We start from the raw sequence: 27161 nt of genomic DNA on the forward strand, positions 1-27161 counted from the left end.
ATAAACGCCCAAGTGGCTACCCTTGTGAATCTACATGCGTGTCATCTTTCTCTTCTGCGTGCTTCTACGAGGTGTTACCCCTGTGGCTTCAGCAGAGGTAGAGGCAGCCTGCTCACTTCCCTGCTACCAAGGAGCTGGAGAGCACCTTGCTGCACATCAGTGGGGCCATGAAGACCCACGTCTACACTGACATCCCTCCTCAAGAGGAGGTCTATGAGACTCTGTCATCTATTCTCCATAGATAGCCATCTATTCTCCATAGAGACCATGTGTTCCTGTGAGTGGTGCATTAGCTGCTCCATGTAGCTGGCCATCCTATCCATGGAGGAACCTACAATCGCCATCACCTGCGACACGGTGGTGCTCATGTTGGAGATGGACTCCTCCATTCTCTGAACATTTGCAGACATTGCGCTCACAAAACCTGTCAGAGCCTCCTGCACTTCTTCCTTCACCTCCAGGATCACCCTCTTTCTGGAAGGCCCCCGAAGCTCAGCGTCTGCATGCAGCTGAGCAGAGCTAGGAGCGTCCTGCGCCTTCCAGCGAGGACTCTCCACTGCTGTCCCTGTCTCCACCATCTACTCTTGCTCACTTGTGAGTTGTGAGACACCAGGTGACAACACTACTCTATGTTGCGTGGGACCCACCCAGGTGTGTATATCTGCACTGGTGCTGGTTGCACTTATATCTGGTGACGGTGCGCCCTCAGAGGCTGGAGTATTCTCTGAGGAGTCGTCTTCCTCTTCCTCCTGGACAGTGGGGGGGGGGAGGGGGGCTCTTGATGGACCTGTGGGAGAGTAAAGAGATGAGTTAGATATGTCATATGAAGAATGGGTACAGATACCATTATGCACATGATGACCATTCAATGGCTGCTGACATCAGTCCCCATATGAGTGACTGATGTATGCCATGTAACTGTATGAGATGCAATTCTGCCACCAGGTTGTTGAGATGTCCCCCTCTCTCCGTCACCCACCTCTAACTGCTCGGCGACGCCAGATATTTCTAAAGCAGCCTTATCTGCTGTTGTAAGGTTTGCAAATGATGGAGGACCACCGCCAGCTCTTCCCCTCTCCCTCTTATTTTGGGCTCTCTTTTCCTGCAAGGAGGTAAAGAAGAGAAGGTTGAGAGCGATGGAATGAGTGTAAGGAATGGATGGGTTCGATTTTTAGAGGTAGACTATGATGGAGTGGGGTGCCAAAGCCAAGTGGCCTCCTTGTATGTTGTTAATTGGTATGATTGCATTAGGATGAGGGTGAGTGTGAGGGGTGGTTTGTCAGATGGGGATGTGATAATGTAGATAGAGGGAGGGGGATGGGTGGATGTGCAAGGTATGTTGGTGTGAGCAAGGATGTGCAGGAGTAGGGTTGGGAAGGCAGAGTAATGGTGATGTGACGAGAGGCACAGCAGGATGAAGTTGAGTGTGGCTTTGCACTCACATTTCCTGATCTAATGAGATAATTGAAACGTTTACGGCACTGCACCCAGGCCCACCTGACCACTTCCCTGCTGTTGACCTCCGCTGCAACCTCCAACCAGGCTGTTTCGGTCTCCTGGCTAGGTCTCTTACACCCATTGGAAGGGAAGAGGACCTCCCTGTGTGCTCTGACTCCCACCACAAGCATATGGAGGGAGTCTTCAGAGAACCTGGGTGCAGCCCTCTACCTCTGTGCAGTCATTTCCAAAGTGTTTGCAGCACCTCAATGCTGTAGTGCACTGACTGCACTATTTTAGATTAACCTTCAAATGTAATGTGGCCATGGCCCCTTTAAATATCCCGACTGACAACGCGTCATGAATGACGTCAGCAGACCTGCACCATTTCATTGGGCTGGGTAATGTGCAGGGCAGGTTTAAAGAACCTATTGACGTAAAGTCAGTTTGTGGAGTGGGATGGAACCAGCAACGGGCTCGCGACCTGCCATGGTGACCACCCGCACCCGACCTGCCCAGGTAGGGAAAATTCAGGCCTAGGGGTGGGAAAAGATAAATCGGTTTAACGTCTCATCCGAAAGACGGCACCTCCAACAGTGCAGCACTCCCTCGGTACAGCACTGAAGTGTCAGCTTAGATTATGAGCTCACATCTCTGGAGTGGGATTTAAACCCACGGGCTTCGGACTCAGAGGCGAGTGTGCTACCACTAAGCCACAGCTGAGGAAGGCTTAAATACCAAGAGTATTATAGCAGCTCAGAAGGTGCTGCTCAGGAGATCAGGGGGACACAGCGCAGTGCCAGCCTTAATGATCCAGCACAGAGAGCTCCACAATACCCACCCACCCTGCACCTACCTTTCTGCCGGCTAGGTCGACCTCTCGGCCAACCAATGTTGTGTTGGCCTGAAGCTGACGAGCTGCAGCGTGGCATCCATTTGATTCCTGCAGCTCTCCAGTAGCATCATAATGAGGCCCAGACTTCAAATGGACCAGGCCTCCCGCCTACAAGATCGGGTAGCCGGCCAGCGCACGTCACAGGTCGCCTGCCTGATAGTTAAAATCTACCCCCTTTCCTCTGTATTTGGAATGATGCGACACTGAGCTTAGCCCTTGCACTGCACTTGTATCCCCTTATTAAGTATCCCCTTATTTGGCTCGGTGTCAATTTTTGCTGATTACTTTTCTGTGAAGTGCTTTGGGATGTTTTCCTACATTAAAGGCACTATATAAATGCAAGCTGTTGTTGCCCTGCTTGGTAAACAAGTCAGGCCACAGATGCGCAAATCAATGTAGCTGAAGTCTGCCCAGTCTTTCCATATGTGCTGACAATGCCAATCCTAGTGGAGCAGCAGGAGTGCTACTCTGTCAGCAAATAATAAAAAAAAAATTATTTGAGACAAAATAGGCTAGTAATGCTTCTACGACCAATAATGCCAGCTTATTTGACATAACGGCACTAAAAGTTTCCTTTTTCACCTGTAGGAAAATGGATGCCAGACAGAACCACCTCCAAGAGCAAGTTTTTCATCTACAGCTAATCAGGTGAAAATATGCACGTATGTTTTTTCCATAGGTGCTCAATGACTAGCAAATGTTGTGCAAATAGTTATAGAGATCATAGAACAGCGTTACTATGTGGAAAAAAACACCCCTGAATGATGTCCATTTATCTGATTTTGTGCCCCATTGGTGTCAATTGTGTAGACGATTTCATACTGCAAATATATTGGCCCAAAATTTGTGATCGGAGGCTTCCCGCCCCACGGAAAGCCTCCGACCTGTAAAAAATCTACGAATTTACCTGGTGGCCCAGGTGGTATGGAGACTTGCGATTCTGGGCCTGTCCAGGTATGCGCGGGTAGAGGCCCACGTATCCCAGGGGCGCATGTGGTTCGTAAGCGCCCCTGGGATCACGTGGGCCGGCCCAACCAATAAAAGAAGAGAATCCCCATTCATACTTATGGGAGTTCCGTACGTACAGAAACCCCATAAGTATGAATTGGGATCACATAAAAAGTACAGCAACACATGAAATAATTTTTTTTTTAATTACATATTTAAAATGAATTAAAATGACATTTAATTAAATATTTTAAACAAAAATGTATATGTTTTAACAGGGCTAAAAATAAACTTACCTTATTAGACAGGGTTTTTAATGTATAAATGAGTGATAAAATTTTATTTTTCTATTTTTAAAAAATTCTTATGCTGGTAAAAGCAGGCCTTACACCTGCTTTTACAGGCATAAGAATTTCACGGACATTCAGCGGGTGGAAGTTGAGCAAATAACTCTCCTCCTGCAGAGGCCCTTCTCCCCGGGATGCGGAGGATCTGTCAAGAAGATGTGCTTTGCATGCCTAAACCTTGTACGCACCCTCAGGGATCACAAAATACAGCCCATTATGACAAAATTCATTTTTATTCTATTTTACTGGGTTTTTTTTGTCACAGTACCTACAGGGGTAAAATACCAGGTTCATGTAATTGTAAGACTTTTGGGATCATTCTTGCTGCACTTTGAGATTTGTCTCCAGTTCTATCTTACTTATTCTAATTAGCTATCTTCAATTATCATTTGTCAGAATTCCAATCTTTCCTACTTATTGTTTCCTTATATCTTTTCAAGAATATTTGCTTAACCTTTCTTCTAACCACTTCATCAAACCACTGAGGTCTTGCTGTGCTTTTTGAAGCAGAATGAATTTTCTTCATATTGTATAATAGCTTTAATATATTTCATTCTTCTTCTGTTGTGCATGCTTTCCAACTAATATTAAGATATTTCTCGTGGTTCCAAAGTCAGATTTTCCAAATTCATGTACCAACACATTGTTGTCCTTGGCCTTAGCTTTGATAACTATATCAAATCTAACAATATGATCTCGAGATCCAAGGTGCTCCCCAATTTTCAAGTTACTAACCAGCTCGGGTGGATTGCTAAATATCAAATCCAACTCAGCCTCTGCTGTAGTAGCCTCCCTCATATGTTGTGTGAAGCAATCATCCACGACTGCATCAGTGAGTTTCTTTATATTCTTACGCCTCCTTTCATGTTGTTCCTGATTCGTCTACTCAATTGAGAGATGTTGAAATGTTCTGCAGCCCTGCTTATCTGCTCAAACATCTCCTTGTCATCCCTCTCACCTTATATTGATGGATAAGGCCTTACCAATTAATAATTTGCCATCTTTGTCATTATTCAGTTCTATCCATATTATTTCAACATTATCCTGTTCTGCTATGATTTCCTACCTTTCTATAGCTGATAGATAAATAAAGCAACTCCTCCGCTTCTTCTTCCAAACCTGACTTTGTGAAATATTTTATACCCTTTACGCTCCACTCTTGGGCATTCTCTGCTGTCAGCTATGTTTCTGAGATGCCAGTAATATTAATATTCTCAATAATTGCCTTATATTTTATTATTTTTAGTGGGAAATCTTTGACGCCTATGAGGAAGTATTAGCAAAGCAAACGATCAAAAAAGAGAAGCCAAAGGCACTGACTTCGAAAAAAGATGAAAAATCACAGAAAAAATTAACGGCTGTTGAAAGCATGGTAAGTGTTCTGTCATACTTAACCCTAATCAATGCCTTAAACAAGCTCTCTGGTGCATGCTTACTATAAATATATCTATCTATCCAAATGCACATACACACACACTAGCTTAAAACAGGCAACAGCGACTCAGCAGCCTTTTTTACATAATAAAAACAGAAAATGCTGGAAATACTTAGCAGGTCAGGCAGCATCTGTGGAGAGAGTAACAGAGTTAACGTTTTAGGTCAATGACCTTTTGTCAGAATTGGAAAAAGTTAGAGGTATAATAGGATGTTAGCAAGTGCAGAGGCAAGGAAAGGGGTTGGGAAGGAAAGAAACAAAAGGGAGGGTCTGTGATAGGGTGTAAGGGAGGAGAGATTACATTTTTAAAAATTTGTTCATGGGATGTGCGCATCACTGACAAAGCCAGCATTTATTGCCAATCCCTAATTGCCTTTGAGAAGGTGGTGGTGAGCCGCCTTCTTGCAGTCCGTGTGTTGAAGGTACTCCCACAGTGTGGTTAGGGAGGGAGTTCCAGGATTTTGACCCAGCGACGATAAAGGAACGGCGAGATATTTCCAAGTCAGGATAGTGTGTGACTTGGAGAGGATGACAAAAGGTATGATTGTACAAGGCAAAAGGAGATGGTAATGGGACAAGTAAAGAAACAAAAGATGGGTCTAGAAGAGGTGTAAATGGGAAGATGAGAATCATCGGCAACTGCTGCCGTCTGGAAAAAAGAAGCAGAGGTTATGATCTGAAAGTGTTGCACTCAATGTTGAGTCCAGAAGTCTGTAAAGTACCTAATGGAAAGATGAGGTGCTGTTCCTCGAGCTTACGTTGAGCATCATTGGAACAGTGTAGGAGGCTGAGGACCGAGAAATCAGAGTGGGAGTGGAGCGGAGAATTAAAGTGACAGGCGACCAGAAGCTCGGGTCATGCTTGCGGACTGAACGACGGTGTTCCGCAAAGCGGTCACCCAATCTGTGTTTGGTCTCCCCAATGTAGAGAAGACCGCATCATGTGCAGCGAATACAGTATACTAAATTGAAAGAAGTACAGATATCAGGTTGCAAATACATCTGAGAATCAGGCTATATATAGAAAGGTCAGAGGAGAAGTGAAAAACAAAATAAGAGGGGCAAAGAGAGGGTATGAGAATGGAATGGCAGCCAACATAAAAGGTAATCGAAACGTCTCCTATAGGCATATTAAATAGTAAAAGAGTAGTAAGAGGAGGGGTGGGGCCAATTAGGGACCAAAAAGGAGACCTATGCATGGAGGCAGAGGGTACAGCTGAGGTACTAAACGAGTATTTTGCATCTGTCTTCACCAAGGAAGAGGATGCTGCCATAGACATAGTAAAGGAGGAGGTAGTGGAGATACTTGATAAAGAAGAGGTATTAGAAAGGCTGGCTGTACTTAAAGTAGATAAATCATCAGGAGCGGATGGGATGCATCCTAGGATGCTGAGGGAATTGAGGGAGGAAATCGCGGAGGTACTGGCCATAATATTCCAATCCTCCATAGATACGGGGGGTGGTGCCAGAGGACTGGAGAATTGCAAATGTTATACCATTGTTCAAAAATAGGATGTAAAGGTAAACCCAGCAACTACAGGCCAGTCAGTTTGACCTCAGCAGTGGGAAAGCTTTTAGAAACAGTAATCAGGGACAAAATTAGCAGTCACTTGGATAAGTGAGGATTAATTAAGGAAAACAAAGAAACATAAAAACATAGAAACAAAGAAGATAGGAGCAGGAGTAGGCCATTCGGCCCCTCGAGCCTGTTCCGCCATTTAATGAGATCATGGCTGATCATCCAAATTCAGTACCCTGTCCCTGCTTTCTCCCCATATCCCTTAATCCCTTTAGCCTTAAGAAATATATCTAACTCCTTCTTGAATATATTTAATAAGTTGGCCTCAACTGCCTTCTGTGGTAGAGAATTCCACAGGTTCACCACTCTCTGGGTGAAGAAATTCCTCCTCATCTCAGTCCTAAATGGCTTACCGCTTATCCTTAGACTGTGACCCCTGGTTCTGGACTCCCCCGCCATTGGGAACATCCTTCCTGCATCTAGTCTGTCTAGTCCTGTTAGAATTTTATAAGTTTCAATGAGATCCCCTCTCATACTTCTAAACTCCAGCGAATATAAGCCTAATTGACCCAATCTCTCTTCATACGTCATTCCTGCCATCCCAGGTATCAGTCTGGTGAATCTTCGCTGCACTCCCTCCATGGCAAGAACATCCTTCCTCAGATAAGGCGACCAAAACTGCACACAATACTCAAGGTGTGGTCTCACCAAGGCCCTGTACAACTGCAGCAAGACATCCTTGCTCCTGTACTTGAATCCTCTCGCTATGAAGGCCAACATACCATTTGCCTTCTTAACCGCCTACTGCACCTGTATACTTACGTTCAGCGACTGGTGCACAAGGACACCCAGGTCTCGTTGCACTTCCCCTTTTCCCAATCTATTGCCGTTCAGATAATAATCTGTCCTCCTGTTTTTGCCACCAAAGTGGATAACCTCTCTTTTATCCACATTATACTGCATCTGCCATGCATCTGCCCAATCACCCAACCTGTCCAAATCATAGTGGAGTTTCTCTGCATCCTCCTCACAGCATACACGCCCATCCAGCTTTGTGTCATCTGCAAACTTGGAGATATTACATCTAGTTCCCTCGTCTAGATCATTACAGGAAACTTTCTGGTATCCGGCACGGACGGGACCGACGTGTTGCCGGTTCATCAACAATTCCGGATAACCGAACGCTATAGTAAAAGATACGGAGCTCAGAGCTCCGTATAAAGCAACAAACCCACAGCTTCAAAACAATCAGCACAAGCTGCAAGCGTCTACTGTAGCTTAGCAACAGCTTCAGCTACACCCTTGCACAGCAACAAATCAATTAAAAAAAGTAACGAAAAGTAAAAAAAGTTACCTGAACCGACTCCTGAATTTTGCCGGTGGATAGAGCGTTCCGGTTATTTAGGGGCCGGTTAATCGAAAGTTTCCTGTAATATATATTGTGAATAGCTGGGGTCCTAGCACTGATCTCTGCAGTACCCCACTAGTCACTGCCTGCCACTTGGAAAAAGAGCTGTTTATTCCAACTCTTTGCTTCCTGTCTGCCAACCAGTTCTCTATCCAAGTCAGTACCTTACCCCCAATCCCATGTGCTTTAACTTTGCACGCCAATCTCTTATGTGGGACCTTATCAAAAGCCTTCTGAAAGTCCAAATACACCACATCCACTGGTTCTCCCTTATCTGTTCTACCAGTTACATCCTCAAAAAATTCCAGATTAGTCAAACGTGATTTACATTTTGTAAATCCATGTTGACTTTGTCCGATCCTGTCTCTTTATACCAGCACAGATTTGTTAAAGGCAAATCGTGTTTAACTAACTTGATTGAGTTCTTTGATGAGGTAACAGAGAGAGTTGATGAGGGTAATGCAGTTGACATAGTGTACATGGTACAAAGTTGAAGCCCATGGAATAAAAGGGAAAGTGGCAGCATGGATACGGAATTTGCTAAGTGATAGAAAACAGAGAGTAGTGGTGAACAGTTGTTTTTCGGACTGGAGGAAGGTATACAGTGGTGTTCCCCAGGGGTCGGTTCTAGGACCACTGCTTTTCTTGATATATATTAATGACTTGAACGTGGATGTACAGGGCACAATTTCAAAATTTGCAGATGACACAAAACTTGGACGTATAGTGAACAGTGAGGAGGAGAGTGATAGACTTCAGGAAGACATAGACAGGCTGGTGAAATGGACGGACACGTGACAGATGAAATTTAACGCAGAAAAGTGCGAAGGGATACATTTTGGTGGAAAGAATGAGGAGAGGACATATAAACTAAATGGTACAATCCTGAAGGGGGTGCACCAACAGAGACCTGGGTGTACGTGTGCACAAGTCGCTGAAAGTGGCAGGGCGGGTTGAGAAAGCAGTTAAACAGGCTTATGGAATCCTGGGCTTCATAAATAGAGTACAAAAGTGTGGAAATTATGATGAATCTGTATAAAACACTGGTTCAGCCACAACTGGAGCACTGTGTCCAATTCTGGGCACCACACTTTAGGAAGGATGTGAAGGCCTTAGAGAGGGTGCAGAAAAGATTTATGAGAATGATTCCAGGAATGAGGGACTTCAGTTACGTTGATAGACTGGAGAAGCTGGGATTGTTCTCCTTAGAGCAGAGAAGGTTGAGAGGAAATTTGATAGAGATGTTAAAAATCATGAGGGGTCTGGACAGAGTAGATAGAGGGAAACTGTTCCCATTGGCAGAATACTCGATAACCAGAGGACACAGATTTAAGGTGATTGGCAAAAGAACCAAAGGTGATGTAAGAAAAAACTTTTTTACGCAGTGAGTGGTTAAGATCTGGCATGCATTGCCTGAAAGGGTGGTGGAGGCAGATTCAATCATGGCTTTCAAAAAGGAGTTGGATAAGTATGTGAAGGAAAGAAATTTGCAGGGCTACGGGGAAAGGGCGGGGTAGTGGGACGAGCTGAAGTGCTCTTGCAGACAGCTGGCACGGACTCGACGGGCCGAATGGCCTTCTTCTCTGCTGTAACCATTCTATGATTCTACGAAGTAAATTGCTGTTTCACCTGGAAGGAGTGTTTGGGGCCTTGGATGGTGGGAAGGGAGGAGGCAAAAAGGCAGGTGTTACATCTCCTGTGCTTGCACGGGAAGGTGCCGTGGGAAGGTGGGAAGGAAAACTCCCTGAAAATGTTACCCCGAGATCTTTGGCTATGTCTGTATACCATATGAATTCTGGCAAAAATGATTATAGCTATTAATTATTCAGACAGATTTTCGTTATATACAATTTATAAATTTAGCAACGACTTCTCAAAAAATTCTGATATCTGTAGAACTCCGAAAATGCAAAAAAGCAATGAAATGATTAAAAGCAACAAAGTGGAATAGATTAAGATCCATGAGGCATTCTGGGCTACCAGCAGCAGCAAAATTCTATTCCACCACAATCAGTAACCTCATCATGGAATCATAGAATGAGACAGCACAGAAGGAGGCCATTCAGACCATCGTGCCTGTGCCAGCTCTTTGAAAGAGCTATCCAATTAGTCCCACTCCCCTGCTCTTTCTGCATAGCCCATCATTTTTTTTCCTTTTCAAGTAGTTATACAATTTCCTTTTGAAAGTTATTATTGAATCTGCTTTCACCGCTCTTTCAGGCAGTGCATTCCAGATCATAACTCGATGCATAAAAGAAATCTCACCTTCCTTCTGGTTCTTTTGCCAATTACCTTAAATCTGTGTCCTCTGGATACCGACCCTCCTGCCAGTAGAAACAGTTTCTCCCTATTTACACTATCAAAAACTCTCATAGGGCAGGATTTTCATTGGGCCTTGGAGGCGTGTGGGGGGGTTAAAATCCCAAAATCGGGATCCCGCCCCCAACCTGCCTCCATGCCGGTTTCAAAGGAGGTGGGTACCCGCCCCGCACTCGGACCCGCCTCCCCGAGGCAGGAAGGGGATTAGTGCCAATTAACTGCCTGTTAACAGGTGGTTAACAGACAGTTTTTAGCCTAATCCCTATTTTTAATGTTGAAGTGTGGGATTCCCGACGGCTCCAAACCACGCCAAGTCAGAGGAGGCGGACCGTCGGGCTGAAGGGCTTGGAGGGTTCGAGATGTCCGGTGTTCAGGTGAGTGATGGGTGCATGAGTGCAAAGGTAAGTGTGTTTGGTGTGTGTAAAGTTTTTAAAGAAGTTTTACATACCTTTACTTACCTTTACAGCCTTCCTTCCTTCAGGTCTCAGGAGTCCCTCATCTCACTGGCACAGAAAGCAGAATGGCTGCGAGCTGTCAAAAATTGCAGCATTCAGCTTTCTGTTCCGGGGAGATCTCTAAATTATCCTGAGAGGAAGGAATTAACTTAGAATACAGATTGTCAGTGTTTGACAGCTTCAAACAGCTGTGAGACGCTGATATTTCATCTGTCAAAAGGTCTTGACAGATGAAATATCAATCTGTGACGTCACCTGTTGCCGGGTGGCCCTTAATTGGCCTGCTGAGCCCATTGGGTGGGCTCAACAAGGTCAATCAAGTCAAAATTGCATGGGTTGGCTAGAATTCGATGGAGGCGGGACTACAACCCCGAAAGTTTTAGTTCCGCCTTCTACCCGACTCCTCAATGAAAATCCAGCCCATAGTCTTTGTTGGGCTTCGCCTGAAATCAAAGTAGCAGAATTGCCATGTCAATGTATTCTATAGCAGTCCCAATTTATTATATTATTAAACTCATATTCATATTGACAGTTGTAGAATGTTAGATACTGACAGCTTAGCCCTGCAAGGAAATTCTCCAGCTGTAATATTCAAGCACAAGGGTGGTGTTGGGCGGGTGTTAAATTGGATAACCCCTGAAAACGGTTGGTGGAAACGCGGTACACGATTAACTAGTGCCTGTTCATTGCGATGCAGGCAACACGTTAAATTTGTGCTGCCTGCTCTTTTGAATGATTGCTGCATGCAGCCAGCGCTACCAAAGCTACAGAAGACGACTGTTGGATGTACACAACCAAATGTTTGCCGCACTAGAAAGCTGGCGCACAATGTCAAGGAGCATGAAAGAGATGAGCACCAATTTAGCACAGGGCTTTGCGCAGAGCTTGGAGCCCATCCTTTCCAACATAAGAACATAAGCAATAGGAGCAGGAGTAGGCCATTCGGCCCTTCGAGCCTCCTCCGTAATTCAGTAAGAACATGGCTGATCTTCTACCTCAACTCCACTTTCCTGCATTATCCCCATATCCCTTGATTCCCTTAATATCCAAAAATCTAGCGATCTCTGTCTTGAATATACACAACGACTGAGCCTCCACAGCCCTCTGGGGTAGAGAATTCAAACGATTCACCACCCTCTGAGTGAAGAAATTTCTCCTCATCTCAGTCCTAAATGGCCGACCCCTTATTCTGAGACTGTGACCCTTGATTCTAGATTCCCCAGTCAGGGGAAACATCCTCCCAGCATCTACCCTGTCAAACCCTGTAAGAATTTTGTATGTTTCAATGAGATCATCTCTCATTCTTCTAAAAACCAGAGAATATAGGCCTAGTCTACTCAATCTCTCCTCATAGGAGTATCCCCCCCATCCCAGGAATCCATCTGGTGAAACTTCTTTGCACTCCCTCTATTGCAAGTATATCCTTCCTTAGGTAAGGAGTGCTATCAAGCGGCACTTACTCACCAATAACCTGCTCACTGATGCCCAGTTTGTGTTCCGCCATGACCACTCGACTCCCGACCGCATTACATCCTTGGTCCAAACAGGTACGGGGATCCAGGAGGTAGTGTTGGAGGAGCCGCAGCCCTTGCTCTTGTCCAACAGGTTTGAGGCTCTTACTCCCTGTGAGGATGGGAACGGGGCATGCGGGGAGGATGAGCAACCCGGCCACAGCACTGTGGAGCGGGGGGCCATTCAAGTCGGGGGAGATAAAAGAAATGCTGTAGTGGTAGGGGATAGTATCGTTAGGGGGATAGATAGTGTTCTTTGCAGCCGAGAGCGAGAGTCCCGAAGGCTATGTTGCCTGCCCGGTGCCAGGGTTAAGGACATCTCCTCTGGGCTAGAGAGAAACTTGGAGTGGGAGGGGGAGGATCCAGTTGTCGTGGCCCATGTTGGTACCAACGACATAGATAGGACAAGGAAGGAGGTTCTGCTGAGGGAGTTTGAGCAGCTAGGGGCCAAATTAAAAAGCAGAACCAAAAGGGTAATAATCTCTGGATTACTACCTGAGCCACGTGCAAATTTGGCTAGGGTAAATAAAATTAGAGAGTTAAATGCGTGGCTCAAAGACTGGTGTGGGAGAAATGGGTTTTGCTTCCTGGGACACTGGCATCAGTACTGGGACAGGAGAGAGCTGTTCCGTTGGGACGGACTTCACTTGGCCAGTGCTGGGACTAGAGTCCTGGCGAATCGAATAACTAGGGCTGTAGAGAGGGCTTTAAACTAATTAGTGGGGGGGAGGTTTTAAGAGAGCGAAAAATAAAAATGACAGCGGAGAAGGCAATAGAGCAAGGTAGCAGTGGGGGAATTAAAAACCAGAGCGTGTCAGGAAGGGACAGAATGTATAATGATAAAGGTAAAGTAGTAAAAGGGGTAAAAGCAGGAATAAATTGTCAGAAAACATATTTGAAAGTTCTTTATCTGAATGCACGCAGCATTCGTAACAAAATTGACGAGTTGATGGTACAAATAACTACACATGGGTATGATCTGGTGGCCATTACGGAAACATGGCTGCAAGATAATCATGACTGGGAACTAAACATACAAGGGTATTTGACAATTAGGAAGGACAGACAGGAAGGAAAGGGAGGTGGGGTTGCTATGTTAATCAAGGATGGAATCACTGCAATAGTCAGAAATGATATTGGGTCAAAGGATCAGGATAGTGAAAAAGTTTGGGTGGAGATAAGGAATAATAAGGGGAAAAAGTCACTAGTGGGCGTAGTCTATAGGCCTCCTAACAGTTGCAACTCTGTTGGTCGGAGTATAAATCAGGAAATAGTTGGGGCTTGTAATAAGGGAACAGCTATAATCATGGGGGATTTTAACTTTCATATTGACTGGACTAATCAAATTGGGCATGGCAGCCTTGAGGAAGAGTTCATAGAGTGTATTAGGGATGGGTTCCTTGAGCAGTATGTAACTGAACCAACCAGGGAGCAGGCAATCTTAGATCTGGTCCTGTGTAATGAGACAGGATTAATAAAAAATGTCCTAGTAAAGGATCCCCTTGGAATGAGTGACCATAATATGGTTGAATTCCAAATTCAGTTTGAGAATAAGAGAGTTGGATCGCAAACCAGCGTACTGAGCTTAAATAAAGGAGACTATGAAGGTATGAGAGTAGAATTGACTAAAGTGGACTGGGAAAACAGATTAAAGTGTAAGACGGTACAAGAGCAGTGGTCTACATTCAAGGAGATATTTCACATCTTTCAAGATAAATATATTCCACTGAGGAAAAAGGGGAATAAAAGAAAAGACAGCCATCCGTGGCTTAGTAAAGTAATAAAGGATAGTATCCAACTGAAAACAAGGGCATATAAAGTAGCAAAATCTAGTGGGAGGATAGAAGATTGGGAAGCATTTAAAAGCCAGCAAACAATAACTAAATGATTTATTAAGAAAGGGAAGATAGATTATGAAAGTAAACTAGCAAAAAATATAAAAACAGATAGCAAGAGTTTCTACAGCTATATAAAAAGAAAAAGGGTGGCTAAAGTGAACGTTGGTCCCTTAGAGGATGGGACCGGGAAACTAGTGGTGGGGAACATGGAGATGGCAAAGACGCTGAACAAATATTTTGTATCAGTCTTTACAGTAGAGGACACTAAAAATATCCCAACACTGGACAAACAGGGGGCAATGGGGGGGGGAGGAGCTAAAGACGATTAAAATCACTAAGGAGATGGTACTCAGTAAAATAATGGGACTTAAGGCGGATAAATCCCCCGGGCCTGATGGCCTACATCCTAGGGTCTTGAGAGAAGTGGCGGTAGGGATTGTGGATGCATTGGTGATTATTTTCCAGAACTCCCTGGAATCAGGAAAGGTCCCGGCAGATTGGAAAACTGCGAATGTAACACCCTTATTTAAGAAGGGAAGTAGACAAAAAGCTGGAAACTATAGACCAGTTAGCCTAACACCTGTGGTTGGCAAAATGTTGGAGTCCATTATTAAGGAAACAGTAACAGAGCATTTGGATAAACATAATTTAATAGGACAGAGTCAGCATGGTTTTATGAAGGGGAAGTCATGTTTGACAAATTTGCTCGAATTCTTTGAGGATGTAACATACAGGGTGGATAAAGGGGAACCAGTGGATGTAGTGTATTTGGACTTCCAAAAGGCATTTGACAAGGTTCCACACAAAAGATTACTGATCAAGATAAGAAATCACGGGATTGGGGGTAATATACTGGCATGGGTGGAAGATTGGCTATCTAACAGAAAACAAAGAGTTGGGATAAATGGTTCGTTCTCGGGCTGGCAATCAGTAACTAGTGGTGTTCCGCAGGGGTCAGTGCTGGGACCCCAACTCTTTACAATCTATATTAACGATTTGGAGGAAGGGACCGAGTGCGACATATCCAAGCTTGCCGACGATACAAAGATGGGAGGGAAAGCAGTGAGTGAGGAGGACATAAAAAACCTGCAAAAGGACATAGACAGGCTAAATGAGTGGGCAGAGATTTGGCAGATGCAATATAATGTTGGAAAGTGTGAGGTTATGCACTTTGACAGAAAAAATCAAAGAGCAAGTTATTATCTAAATGGAGAGAAACTGCAAAGTGCTGCAGTACAAAGGGATCTGGGGGTCCTGGTGCATGAAACACAAAAAGTTAGTATGCAGGTGCAGCAGGTGATCAGGAAGGCCAATGGAATCTTGGCTTTTATTGCAAGGGGAATGGAGTATAAAAACAGGGAAGTCTTGCTGCAGTTATACAGGGTATTGGTGAGGCCACACCTGGAATACTGCGTGCAGTTTTGGTTTCCATATTTAAGAAAAGATATACTTGCTCTCGAGGCGGTTCAGAGAAGGTTCACTCGGTTGATTCCGGAGATGAGGGGGTTGAAGTATGAGGAAAGGTTGAGTAGGTTGGGCCTCTACTCATTGGAGTTCAGAAGAATGAGAGGCGATCTTATCGAAACATATAAGATTGTGAGGGGGCTTGATCGGGTGGATGCGGTGAGGTTGTTTCCACTGATGGGTGAGACTAGAACTAGGGGGCATAATCTTAGAATAAGGGGCTGCCCTTTCAAAACTGAGATGAGGAGAAACTTCTTCACTCAGAGGGTAGTAAATCTATGGAATTTGCTACCCCAGAGAGCTGTGGAAGCTGCAACATTAAATAAATTTAAAACGGAGATAGACAGTTTCCTAGCAGATAAGGGAATTAGGGGTTACGGGGAGAGGGCAGGGAAGTGGACGTGAGTCTAGATTCAGATCAGCCATGATCCTATTGAATGGCGGAGCAGGCCCGAGGGGCCATATGGCCTACTCCTGCTCCTACTTCTTATGTTCTTATGTTCCTCACAACTCACAATCCCACCTCGTTTCGTGTCATCAGCAAACTTGGAAATATTACATTTGGTTCCCTCATTCAAATCATTGATATCTATTGTGAATAGCTGGGGCCCAAGCACTGATCCCTGCGGTACCCCACTAGTCACTGCCTGTCACCCCGAAAAAGACCCATTTATTCCTACTCTCTGTTTCCTGTCTGTTAACCAATTTTCAATCCATGCCAGTATATTACCCCCAATCCCATGTGCTTTAATTTTGCACACTAACCTCTGATGTGGGACTTTATCAAAGGCCTTCTGAAAATCCAAATACAGCACATCCACTGATTCTCCCTCATCTATTCTACCAGTTACATCCTCAAAAAACTCCAGTAAGTTTGTCAAATACGATTTCCCTTTCATAAATCCATGTTGACTTTGTCTAATCCCGTTGATATTTTCTAAGTGTCCCGTTATCACATCCTTTAAATAAACTCTAGCATTTTCCCTACTACTGATGTTCGGCTAACTGGTCTGTAGTTCCCCGTTTTCTCTCTCCCTCCTTTTTTAAATAGTGGGGTTACATTTGGCAACCTCCAATCTGTAGGAACTGTTCCATAATCTATAGAATTTTGGAAGATGACAACCAATGCATCCACTATTTCTATGGCTACCTCTTTTAGTACTCTGGGATGCAGATTATCAAGCCCTGGGGATTTATCAGCTTTCAGTCCCATTAATTTCTCTAGCACTATTTTTTTACTAATACTAATTTCCTTTAATTCCTCCTTCTCACTAGACCCTTGGTTCCTTAGCATTTCTGGGAAGTTATTTGTGTCCTCTACCGTGAAGACAGAACCAAAGTATTTGTTTAATTGCTCGGCTATTTCCTTTTTCCCCATTATAAATTCTCCAGTTTCTGACTGTAAGGGACCTACATTTGTCTTCACTAATCTTTTTCTTTTTACATACTTGTAGAAGCTTTTACAGTCTGTTTTTATGTTCCTTGCAAGTTTACTCTCATACTTTATTTTTCCCCTCTTAATCAATCTCTTGGTCCTTTTTTGTTGAATTCTAAACTCTCCCAATCCTCAGGCTTGATACTTTTTCTGGCAACTTAATATGACTCCTCTTTGGATCTAATACTATCCTTCATTTATTTTGTTAGCCATGGTTGGGCCGCTTTTCCTTTTGTGTTTATGCGCCAGAAAGGAATGTATAATTGTTGCAATTCATGCATTCGTTCCTTATCCACCGTCATGCCTTTTAATGAAGCTCCCCAATCTATCATAGCTAACTCCCTCCTCATACCTTCGTAGTTTCCTTTGTTTAGATTGAGGACCCTAGTTTCGGATTGGACTACTTCACTTTCTGCAGGAAACTCTTTCTTATCCGGCACCGACGGGACCGGGATGGTGCTGGTTGATTAAAAATTACGGGTAACGGAGAGGTATATCTACCGAGGCAATTTTTAACAAACAAAAATTAAAAAATCAAGAAATGTACAGTATAATTGGGTACTCGCTTACAGAATGTTGTGTTAAATGGACTCGGATTCGGCAACATTTCCGGTTATTGAGGTGTTCGGATCGGAAGAGACTTCTGACAGCGCCAAGAAGCTGCGTAGTGGCAGTTTGGAGAACTACCCCCACTGACTAACTCGTCCACCGCGGGAGACTCGGACTCAGACTCAGACTCTGCAACATTTCTGGTTACTGAGGTGTTGTTTTCGTAATATGAATTTTGCCGGTTATTAGAGAATTCTGGATATTTAGGTGCCGTTTAAATGAGAGTTTCCTGTATCTTAATGAAGAATTCTAACATGTTATGGTCACTCTTCCCTAAAGAACCCCGCACAACAAGATTATTAATTAACCCCTGTTCTTGTTCCTCCACTTCCTGTTTCACTTCCTTCTCCTGCTCCTCCTTTTCCTCCACCTTCTCCACTTCTTCATGCTCCTGCTCCTCAGCTTCTCGCCTGATAGGTGATGGCAGGATCTGTTCCCTCATAATGGCCAGGTTGTGAAGTATGCAGCATACTACCACAAATCTTGATACCTGCTTAGTTGAATATGGCAGGGATCCTCCAGAGTGGTGCAAGCAGAGGAAGCATTGTTTGAGGATGCCAATGGTGTGCTCTATAATGTTCCTTGTGGCAGCATGGCTATCATTGTAGGCTCACTGTGCACACATGCGTGAGTTCCAGACCGGAATGACGAGCCATGTCATGAGGCAATAACCCTTGTTGCCCAGTATCCAGACTTTGATTTTCCATGGTGGTTCAAATACAGGTGGAGCATAGGACTGCCGTATAATGAAGGAATCGTGACTGCTGCCGGGATAACGGGCAATCGCCTGCATGATGTGCTGCCTGTGGTTGCATACCAGCTGCCCATTGAGGGAGTGAAATTCCTTTTCGGTTCATGAAAATGGCTGAGTTCACATGAGGCACACGCAAGTCAATGTGCGTGCAGTCAATGGCACCCTGCACCATGGTGAAGTCTGCAATCCATGCAAAACCTCATGCTCGCTCCCCTTGCTTGTCACTGGCAAGAGGGAATGAGATGACAGTGTTTCTCTGTATACAGAGAGCCTCAGCGACCTCCCTTATATAGCAGTGCACTGCAAACTGTGAGATGTTACTCATATCTCCAGCAGCAGCCTGGAAGGTACCGGATGCAAAACAGTTAAGCACCACAGTCACCTTGACAGCCACAGGCAATGCTGTCCTTGTCCTGCTTTGATGCTGCAGTTGTGGCTGCAGCAGTTGGCAGATTTCAGTCACAACCTCTTTTGTGAAGTGCAAATGCCTCAATCATTGGTCCTTGCTGAAATTGAGGTAAGAGAATTGCTCCCTGAAAACCCTCAGCGGATATGGCCTCCTGCTGAGTGCCCTTCTCCCCCTACTCCTCCTCCCTCTTCTAGCAGCTTGTCCTGCTCTGCGTGGCCCCTCTTCATTCTCTTAATCATGTTCAATTCCCAGAGGAAGCCCTACCAGGTCACCCATGTCAGGAAGCAACTTGTTTCAGCACAAGATTTTAAATTACCAAAAAACTACTACCAGCCAGACCATTCCCTGTAGGGTATTCAAACTTTAGCCAAGTATAGGAAAGCTCCAAAATCACATTCAATTGCACCAGCAGCCAGAAGAAATAATCCAGCAGCTAACCTGTAAGTACTTCTTGATCTCTTTAAATAGCGCTGATGGGGGAATCCTTTATTCCGTTTAACATTGTGTTCAGCTGTGCAAAGTTAAGACTGGGCATTAGCTGGAGTGTGGTGTTCTAAAACGGCAGCGTTGCACACTGATTTGCATCATCATCTCGCTGCTCTACATGTTGCCAGCGGCTGTTAGGCGCGCGCATGCAAACCCCTTTAGCAAGATGGCGTCCTACACACTTTCCATCGGAAATGTGTGCGCGCATCTTGGACCCCATTTTTGATCCTTATGTGGCTGCATAGCACTTAAAAAACGGGTGCTGCATGCCCCAATATAGCCCCCACTGAACCATAAAGTTATCCTACTGTTACCCTTAAGGTCTCTGATCCTTTCAGTAACCTCAAGTACAGAGAGGCAAAAGGGTCTAGAAGATTGTTGAACACATTGCTCCTAACCACCCCCCCCTGTCTCTGCACCTGCTTAATATCTGTTACATCTCCAGCTTTTTCCAGTTCTGATGAAGGGTCCCAGACCTGAAACGTTAACTCTGTTACTCTCTCCACGGATGCTGCCTGGCCTGCTGAGTATTTCCAGCATTTTCTGTTGTTATTTCAGATTTCCAGCATCCGCAGTATTTTGCAATTATATACATGTACAAAGGTTGTTACTTTGCTGGTGTATGATGTGGTCTGAGCACAGTGTGTTCATTTGACTCCCCTCGATTGTAAATTGTGTATCTGAAAAGCTGATTGACTATGCAAAATGATTGGCATGTGACATTTTAAACATTTATATTTAACATCTTCTATTAAAATATTAAAACCAAAGAGACTTTCATTATATTTTTAGCCAAGTACATGGGGAATACAAAATTATTAGAAACTTAGAATATATGTATGCAGTTTAGTTCACATATGGATAATGCAAACCATATTCATTCCTTTCTTTAGTGCTTTGCTTGTGTTTCTTTACCGTTTTTGTATATAATTTAAAATGGTGTTTTTTGTGAGAGGAGAATTCAAATTGGCTAATCATTTATAATTGTGTTAAATAAATCAATTTATTCCTAAATAATTGCTTAACGACATTCATTTTGATGACTATTTGCTTCTGTATTTGCTTATTTATATGTATTTGTTCCAGGGTGATGATATTACAAGGGTTGGTAAAGTTGCCAAAATAGTGGAACGAATGGTGAACCAGAACTCTTTTGATGACATTGCACAAGGTAACCTAGAAATTAAGTTTAAAAAAAAATCAAAACTAAGGATAAAATATGCAACTTCTTTTAATGCTAAAATAAAGTTTTGTTCCAGGAAAATATTTATAAAAATACCAAAATTGTTGTTGGTTGGAATATAACTTTTTAGACTAAATTCCTGTTTTACATCCTGGGATTTAACTGTTTTCAACTCCTGCAGCAATCACCATCTATGCCAGTGCAGATATTGGAAGTACCAGTACCAACAAATTGCAATGTTCAGTGCAAAAAACAATATTGCGTTGCTCTGCATAGTAATGAAGTGAAGTTGAAGTGGAGGAAACCTTGAACTGTGTACTGCAGATGTCTTAGACAACAACAATATTATTTATTTTCTGCCTTTGAAACACCATGGGCTTGATTTTGCCGGCACTCAGAGGTCAGGTTTGGAGGTGGGTCCGCTGTATAAATAACGAAGATTGACAGCGGGTAGCAAACCAAGAAACGGGGGAGACAATTGAATGGCTTGTTAAGAGCCAATTTAATGGCATTTTGAGTCTTCCTTCCAATTTTACGTGCTCCCCCATGGGTTACCCACTGCTTGGGGAACACGCCAGCTCACCCTGGTGTGAGTTGAGTCTGCTCTGATGTATCTGATAAGCTGACAGTTGCAGAAGTGGGGTGAAGGATGCCATGTTGCAGATGGTCAGTTTCAGAGCGCAGAAACTGTTGGTTACTGCATTTGTAAGACATATAAAGATTTATTTAGCTTGCAAGTGTTTAGAGCCAACTGTATGTCCAGTGCCACCTCATTGGAACAACCTCTCTCACCATTGACAGCTCACTTCTGTCATCTCACCTGCAGCTGCCATCTATTGCAGCAACATCGGTGCCCTAGAAACTATCTCACCTTGCTCCTCTGATTCCTCCCTCGATCAGCCCCAACACCAACATCACCAGCAGCACCAACAACAACACCAACCTTCGCTGCCATCACCTGATGCTGCACAGGACACAGGGCATCAGCCCCTGACAACATTGCTGCCCAGGAGGCCAGCGATGGCATCACCATTGCCAGATTTACTTCACTTGACGCTAAACCCTGGCTGCCACATGATGCGCCAGGTTGACACCATCCCACACCAGCACCGTAAAGCATCCCTTTAATGACCAAGCCATTCCATGCACACTCATCACTATAGCGGGGGTGGGGGGGAAGTTATGTCTCAACATTCAGTGGAACTCAGTAAGACACTTCTCAAGTTGCGCACAGATCTGTCCAATAAGGGGCAGTGTTGAAAATATAGATTTCACTGTATGACAACATATTACCAGAAACTTCACATGGATATTGGCTAAACCTCTCAAGTGTCTACGCTTGTGTGTTGTTAATTGGTATGCTTGCAGTAGGATGAGGGTGAGTGTGAGGGGTGGCTAGTGAGATGAGGAACTGATAATGTAGATAGAGAGGGATGGGTGGAGGTTCAAGGTAAACTGGTGTGAGTAAGGATGTGCAGAAGTGTATGGAAGGCAGAGTGATGGGCATGTGTTGAGTAGCACAGCAGGGTGAGTTTGAGAGCGGCTTTGCAGTAACATTTCACGATCCACTGAGATCATTGAAAGGTTGGCGCCACTGCAGCCAGGGACCCCGAAGACATCCCTGCGTTTGCCCTCCTGTGCAATTTGCAACCAGGCTGCGTTGGTGTCCTGGGGAGGTCTCTTCCACCACTAGAAGGGAAGAGAACCTCCCTGCATGCTGTGACTCCCTCCATAAGCATATGGAGGGAGTCTTTGGAGAGCCTGAGTGCAACCGTCCACCTTTGTGCAGTGCTTGTCAGTGTTTGCAGCACCTCAGTGTTGTAGAAACTGACAGAACAACTGTCAAACTCAATGTGGCCGTGGTCCCTTTAAGGAAACCGGCTGATGACGCGTCATCGGATGACATCATCAGACCCGCTTCCTGTTAATTGGCCGGGAAGCCTGCAGGGCCGGCTTAACATGGCCAATCAAGGGAAAATCCCATTGACAGAGTGGCTGCAACCGAGAGCAGGACCTGAACCCGGCAAACAGCTATCCTGCCACCATCCCGACACTGCTAAGAAAATCCAGCCCTTTGTCTGCTTTAGCTGTTTGTTTTTACTACAGCCATGCACTGCACTTCCTGCTTTATTGGGCCAGAATTTGCTGTCAAAATAATAGTGATGGGGAGCGGGCAGGGAAGAACCCAAGATCAGCCATGATCTTATTGAATGGCGGAGCAGGCTCAAGGGGCCAAGTGGCCTATTCCTGCTCCTATTTCTTATGTTCTTATGAGGCTAATGGCGCGCGCCGTTATTTATGCATAAATAATACAGCAAATTCAGGCAAGGGGCAGATGCGTGGTTAAATGCGAATATCCAAATGTTGCTATCTGAGTTGCACCACTCCGCTGTTAGCTTTGCGAAAATGGCATCTCGCTATCTGCCACACCATTGAAATGCATTGAATGGCGTGAAGTTGCTGTATTTGTGCGGTAGATATGAATTAAATTTGCCACAGAAATTTAAGTCTTGTCATTTCAGGTGTAAGTACCCTTTTAACAACGTGATTAGTGTTAATTACATAAGAACAGAGAACATAAGAAATAGGAGCTGGAGTAGGCCATTTGGCCCTTCGAGCCTGCTCCGTCATTCAACAAAATCATGGCTGATCTTCTACCTCAACTCCACCTTCCCGCACTATCCTCATATCCCTTAATTCCTTTAGTTTCCAAAAATTTATCGGCCTCTGTCTTGAATATACACAACAACTGAGCATCCATGGCTCTCTGGGTAGAGAATTCCAAAGATTCACAACCCTTTGAGTGAAGAAATTTCTCCTCATCTCAGTCCTAAATGGCCGACCCCTTATTCTGAGACTGTGACCCCATGTTCTAGATTCCCCAGCCAGGGGAAACATTTTCTCAGCATTAACCCTGCCCTTAAGAATTTTATATGTTTCAATTAGATCACCTCTCATTCTTCTAAACTGTAGGGTATATAGGCCTAGTTTACTCAATCTCTCCTCATAGGGCAATCCTCTCATCCCAGGAACCAGTCTAGTGAACCTTCGCTGCACTCCCTCTAAGGCAAGTATGTCTTTCCTTAGGAAAGGAGACCAGAACTGTACACCATACTCCAGGTGTGGCCTCACCAATGCCCTGTATAATTGTAGTAAGACTTCTTTACTCTTATACTCTAATCCCTTTGCAACAAAAGCTAACATACCATTTGCATTCCTAATTGCTTGCTGTATCTGCCTGTTAACTTTCTGTGATTCATGTACAAGGACACCCAGGTTGCTCTGAATGCAAACATTTCCCAGTCTCTCAGCATTCAAAAAATATTCTGCTTTTTTGTTTTTCCTACTAAAGTGGATAACTTCACACTTCCCCACGTTGTATTCAATTTGCCATGTTCTTGCCCACTCATTCAACCTGTCTTTATCTCTCTGCAGCCTCTTTCTGTCCTCCTCACAGCTTACTTTCCCACCTAACTTCGTATCATCAGGAAACTTGGATACATTACACTCAGTCCCTTTATCTAAGTCATTAATATAGATTGTAAATAGCTGAGGCCCAAGCACTGATTCTTGCGGAGCCCTGCTAGTTACAGCCTGCCAACCCGAAAAACTCCTGTTTATTCCTACTCTCTGTTTTCTGTACATTATCCAATCTTCAATCCCATGAGTCCTAATTTTGTGTAATAACCTCTTGTGTGGCACCCTATCGAATGCTTTTTGAAAATCCGAATAAACTACATCCACTGATTCCCCCTTATCCATCCTACTAGTTACATCTCAATAAACTCTAACAGATTTGTCAAACACGATTTCCCTGTCATAAAACCATGTTGACACTGCCTAATCATATTATGATTTTCTAAGCGCCTTGTTACCACGTCCCTAATAATAGATTCTAGCATTTTGCCTACTACTGATGTCGGGCTAACTTTTCTCTTATTTGTTCATGAGATGTGGGCGTCGCTGGCAAGGCCAGCATTTATTGCCCATCCTTAATTGCCCTTGAGAAGGTGATGGTGAGCCGCCTTCTTGAACCACTGCAGTCCGTGTGGTGAAGGTACTTCCAAAGTGGTGTTAGGTAGGGAGTTCCAGGACTTTGACCCAGCGATATACTTCCAAGTCAGGATGGTGTGTGATTTGGAGGGGAACTTGGAGGTGGTGGTGCTCCCATGCGCCTGCTGCCCTTGTCCTTCTAGGTGGTAGAGGTCGCGGGTTTGGGAGGTGCTGCCGAAGAAGCCTTGGCGAGTTGCTGCAGTGCATCTTGTAGATGGTACATACTGCAGCCACAGTGGAGGGAGTGAATGTTTAAGGTGGTAGATGGGGTGCCAATCAAGCGGGCTGCTTTGTCCTGGATGGTGTCAAGCTTCATGAGTATTGGAGCTGCACTCATCCAGGCAAGTGGAGAGTATTCCATCACACTCCTATAGTTCCCTGTTTTTTCTCTTCCTCCTTTCTTAAATAACGGGGTTATGTTTGCTACCTTCCAATCCTTGGGGACTGTTCTAGAATCTAGGGAATTCTGGAAGATTAGTACTAGTGCATCCACTATCTCTGCAGCTGCCTCTTTTAAAACTCTGGGATGCAGGTCGTCAGGTCCAGGAGATTTGTCGCCACTTAGTCCCATTACTTTCTCCAGTACTATGGGGGAAAAATTCGGTTGATTAGCGCCTCCCGCTTGCGCCCTAAGAGGGCGCTAACAGGGCACAAAACAACTAGCGCACGGGCGCGGCGATGTTTGTGCCGCTCGCGAAATTGACCAGACATTTTGCGGTGGTGCTAAACACTGCCGCCATGATCTCCTGCGCCCCCGCTGAACGTGACGTCAGTCGAGCGTGCAACACCCCGGTAGCGCCCCGGACCGGATATTGAGTGACGCCCCCGTCTTTTCCGCCTGCCGCTAGCAACGACAGGTAGAGAGAAACGTTTTGCAGTCGGGAAGGGGCTGGGGAGCGCTATTTAAAGGCGGCCTCTTCCTGTCTTTTTTTGTCGGAGACATTTTTGCACCACGCATTCTGAGAGAAAGATTCTGAGAGAGACTTCTGGAGAGATTCAACGCTGTGTGAAGGAGTTTTGGGTACTGAGCAGCACTTTGTAGGTTCTTTTTGATTTGATCTTCCTTGCATCGATTTAGAAGAGACTATGGAGGCTGCAATGATTCGGGGCATCGTCCTGCCCCTGCAGAATCGGAGGCATCAGAGATGCAGAGAGTGGCAAACATGGCCAGAGGGAGGAGGGCCAACAGGCCTCTGCACAGGAGACCTTCCCCTCCCAGGGTATTCCGGGAGCAATTCTCCTACATTCATTTGTCTGAGGAGCAGTGTTTGCGCAGGCTGCGCTTCAGCAAGGAGGTGATCACTGAGCTCTGCCACCTGCTGCAACCAGATCTGCAGCCTCAACTGAGGACCAGGATGTCTCTGTCGGTGGCAGTGAAGGTGACAGTGGCTCTAAATTTTTATGCCACCGGCTCCTTTCAAGCAGCTACTGAGGACATCGCCAATATCTCCCAGTTCGCTGTCCATTGCTGTATCCGGGAGGTGACAAATACCCTCTATAAAAGGAGATGCCAGTACATCTCTTTCCCCATGACCCGGGCCAAACAGCATGAATGCGCATGTGGCTTTGCTAGGATAGCGGACTTCCCCATGGTGCAGGGCACCATTGACTGCACGCATGTGACATTGCGGGCACCGCATGAGAATGCAGAGGTTTTCCGAAACCGCAAGGGCTACCACTCCTTAAATATCTAGTTGGTCTGTGACCACAGACAGCTGATACTCGCCGTCAATGCCCGCTATCCTGGCAGCAGCCACAATGCGTTCATCCTGTGCCAGACTGGTGTGCCAGACCTTTTCCAGGCACGGCATCAGCCAAGTGGTTGGTTCCTCGGGGATAAAGGTTATCCACTCTGCACCTAGCTGATGACACCGGTCCGTAACCCCAACACCTCTGCCGAGCTGCGGTATAATGGGAGTCATATCGCCACCAGGAACATAATTGAGCAGGCGATCGGTGTGCTCAAGCAACGGTTCCGCTGTCTGGATCACTCAGGAGGAGCCCTGCAGTACTCTCCTGAGCAAGTCTCCCTCTTCATAGTTGTATGCTGCATGCTTCACAACCTGGCAATCCTGAGGACCCAGCCAATGCCACCTGGGATTGGTGCACCACCTGAGGAGGAGGAGGAGGAGGAGGATGAGGAGGATGATCAGCAGCAGCACCAAGGTGGGAGAGAGGCCCACAATGTTGCCACTGCAAGGGTCGTCCGCCAACGGCTGATAACAAGCCGCTTCTAGGCCCCTACTCAGAAGATGGCTTCTGGCATGGAGAACAACATCATGGAAAGCAACCCTCAACCCCTATAGCCTGCCAAAGCTGCAATGATTCCAAAGGCCAAACATGTAAATTTTTAATTCAACAACTTTTTTATTTAACAAACTCTGTGTGTGTCATATATTCAGGACAAACAAATAGAAACAAACACAACGGGCCAGAAATTCCAGGCCAGAAGCGTGAGTGCGGTCGGCTTACTCACGCTTCTGGCCGTTGGAAATGCCGGCGTTCAGCATGAACAGCGCATGCGGGGAACGCCGGCATTTCCAGACCTCGAGCGCGTGCGACTGCACAGGCAGCGCTTGCGCAGTGAACTTCGTGGATTTCATTCATGAAATCCGTGAGGTTAAGTCCTTAGAAGTTACACTGAAAAAAAGCAAGTG

General features: G+C 45.1%; 1 protein-coding gene across 1 annotated transcript in view; it reads left to right on the forward strand.

Annotated features, from left to right (window-relative positions):
- dnai1.2 (dynein, axonemal, intermediate chain 1, paralog 2) overlaps nt 1–27161 on the forward strand; it is a 464908-nt gene that overhangs the window by 170284 nt on the left and 267463 nt on the right. Inside the window, exons 8-10 of the mRNA XM_085974010.1 lie at nt 2921–2980; nt 4874–4999; nt 20355–20439. Coding sequence (XP_085830136.1) covers nt 2921–2980; nt 4874–4999; nt 20355–20439 — 271 coding nt within the window. The remainder of the gene's footprint in view (nt 1–2920; nt 2981–4873; nt 5000–20354; nt 20440–27161) is intronic.

Source organism: Somniosus microcephalus, chromosome 2, assembly GCF_052327205.1.
Source record: "Somniosus microcephalus isolate GS21.2 chromosome 2, FLI_Smic_1.0, whole genome shotgun sequence".
In the NCBI taxonomy this organism is placed as follows: Eukaryota; Metazoa; Chordata; class Chondrichthyes; order Squaliformes; family Somniosidae; genus Somniosus; species Somniosus microcephalus.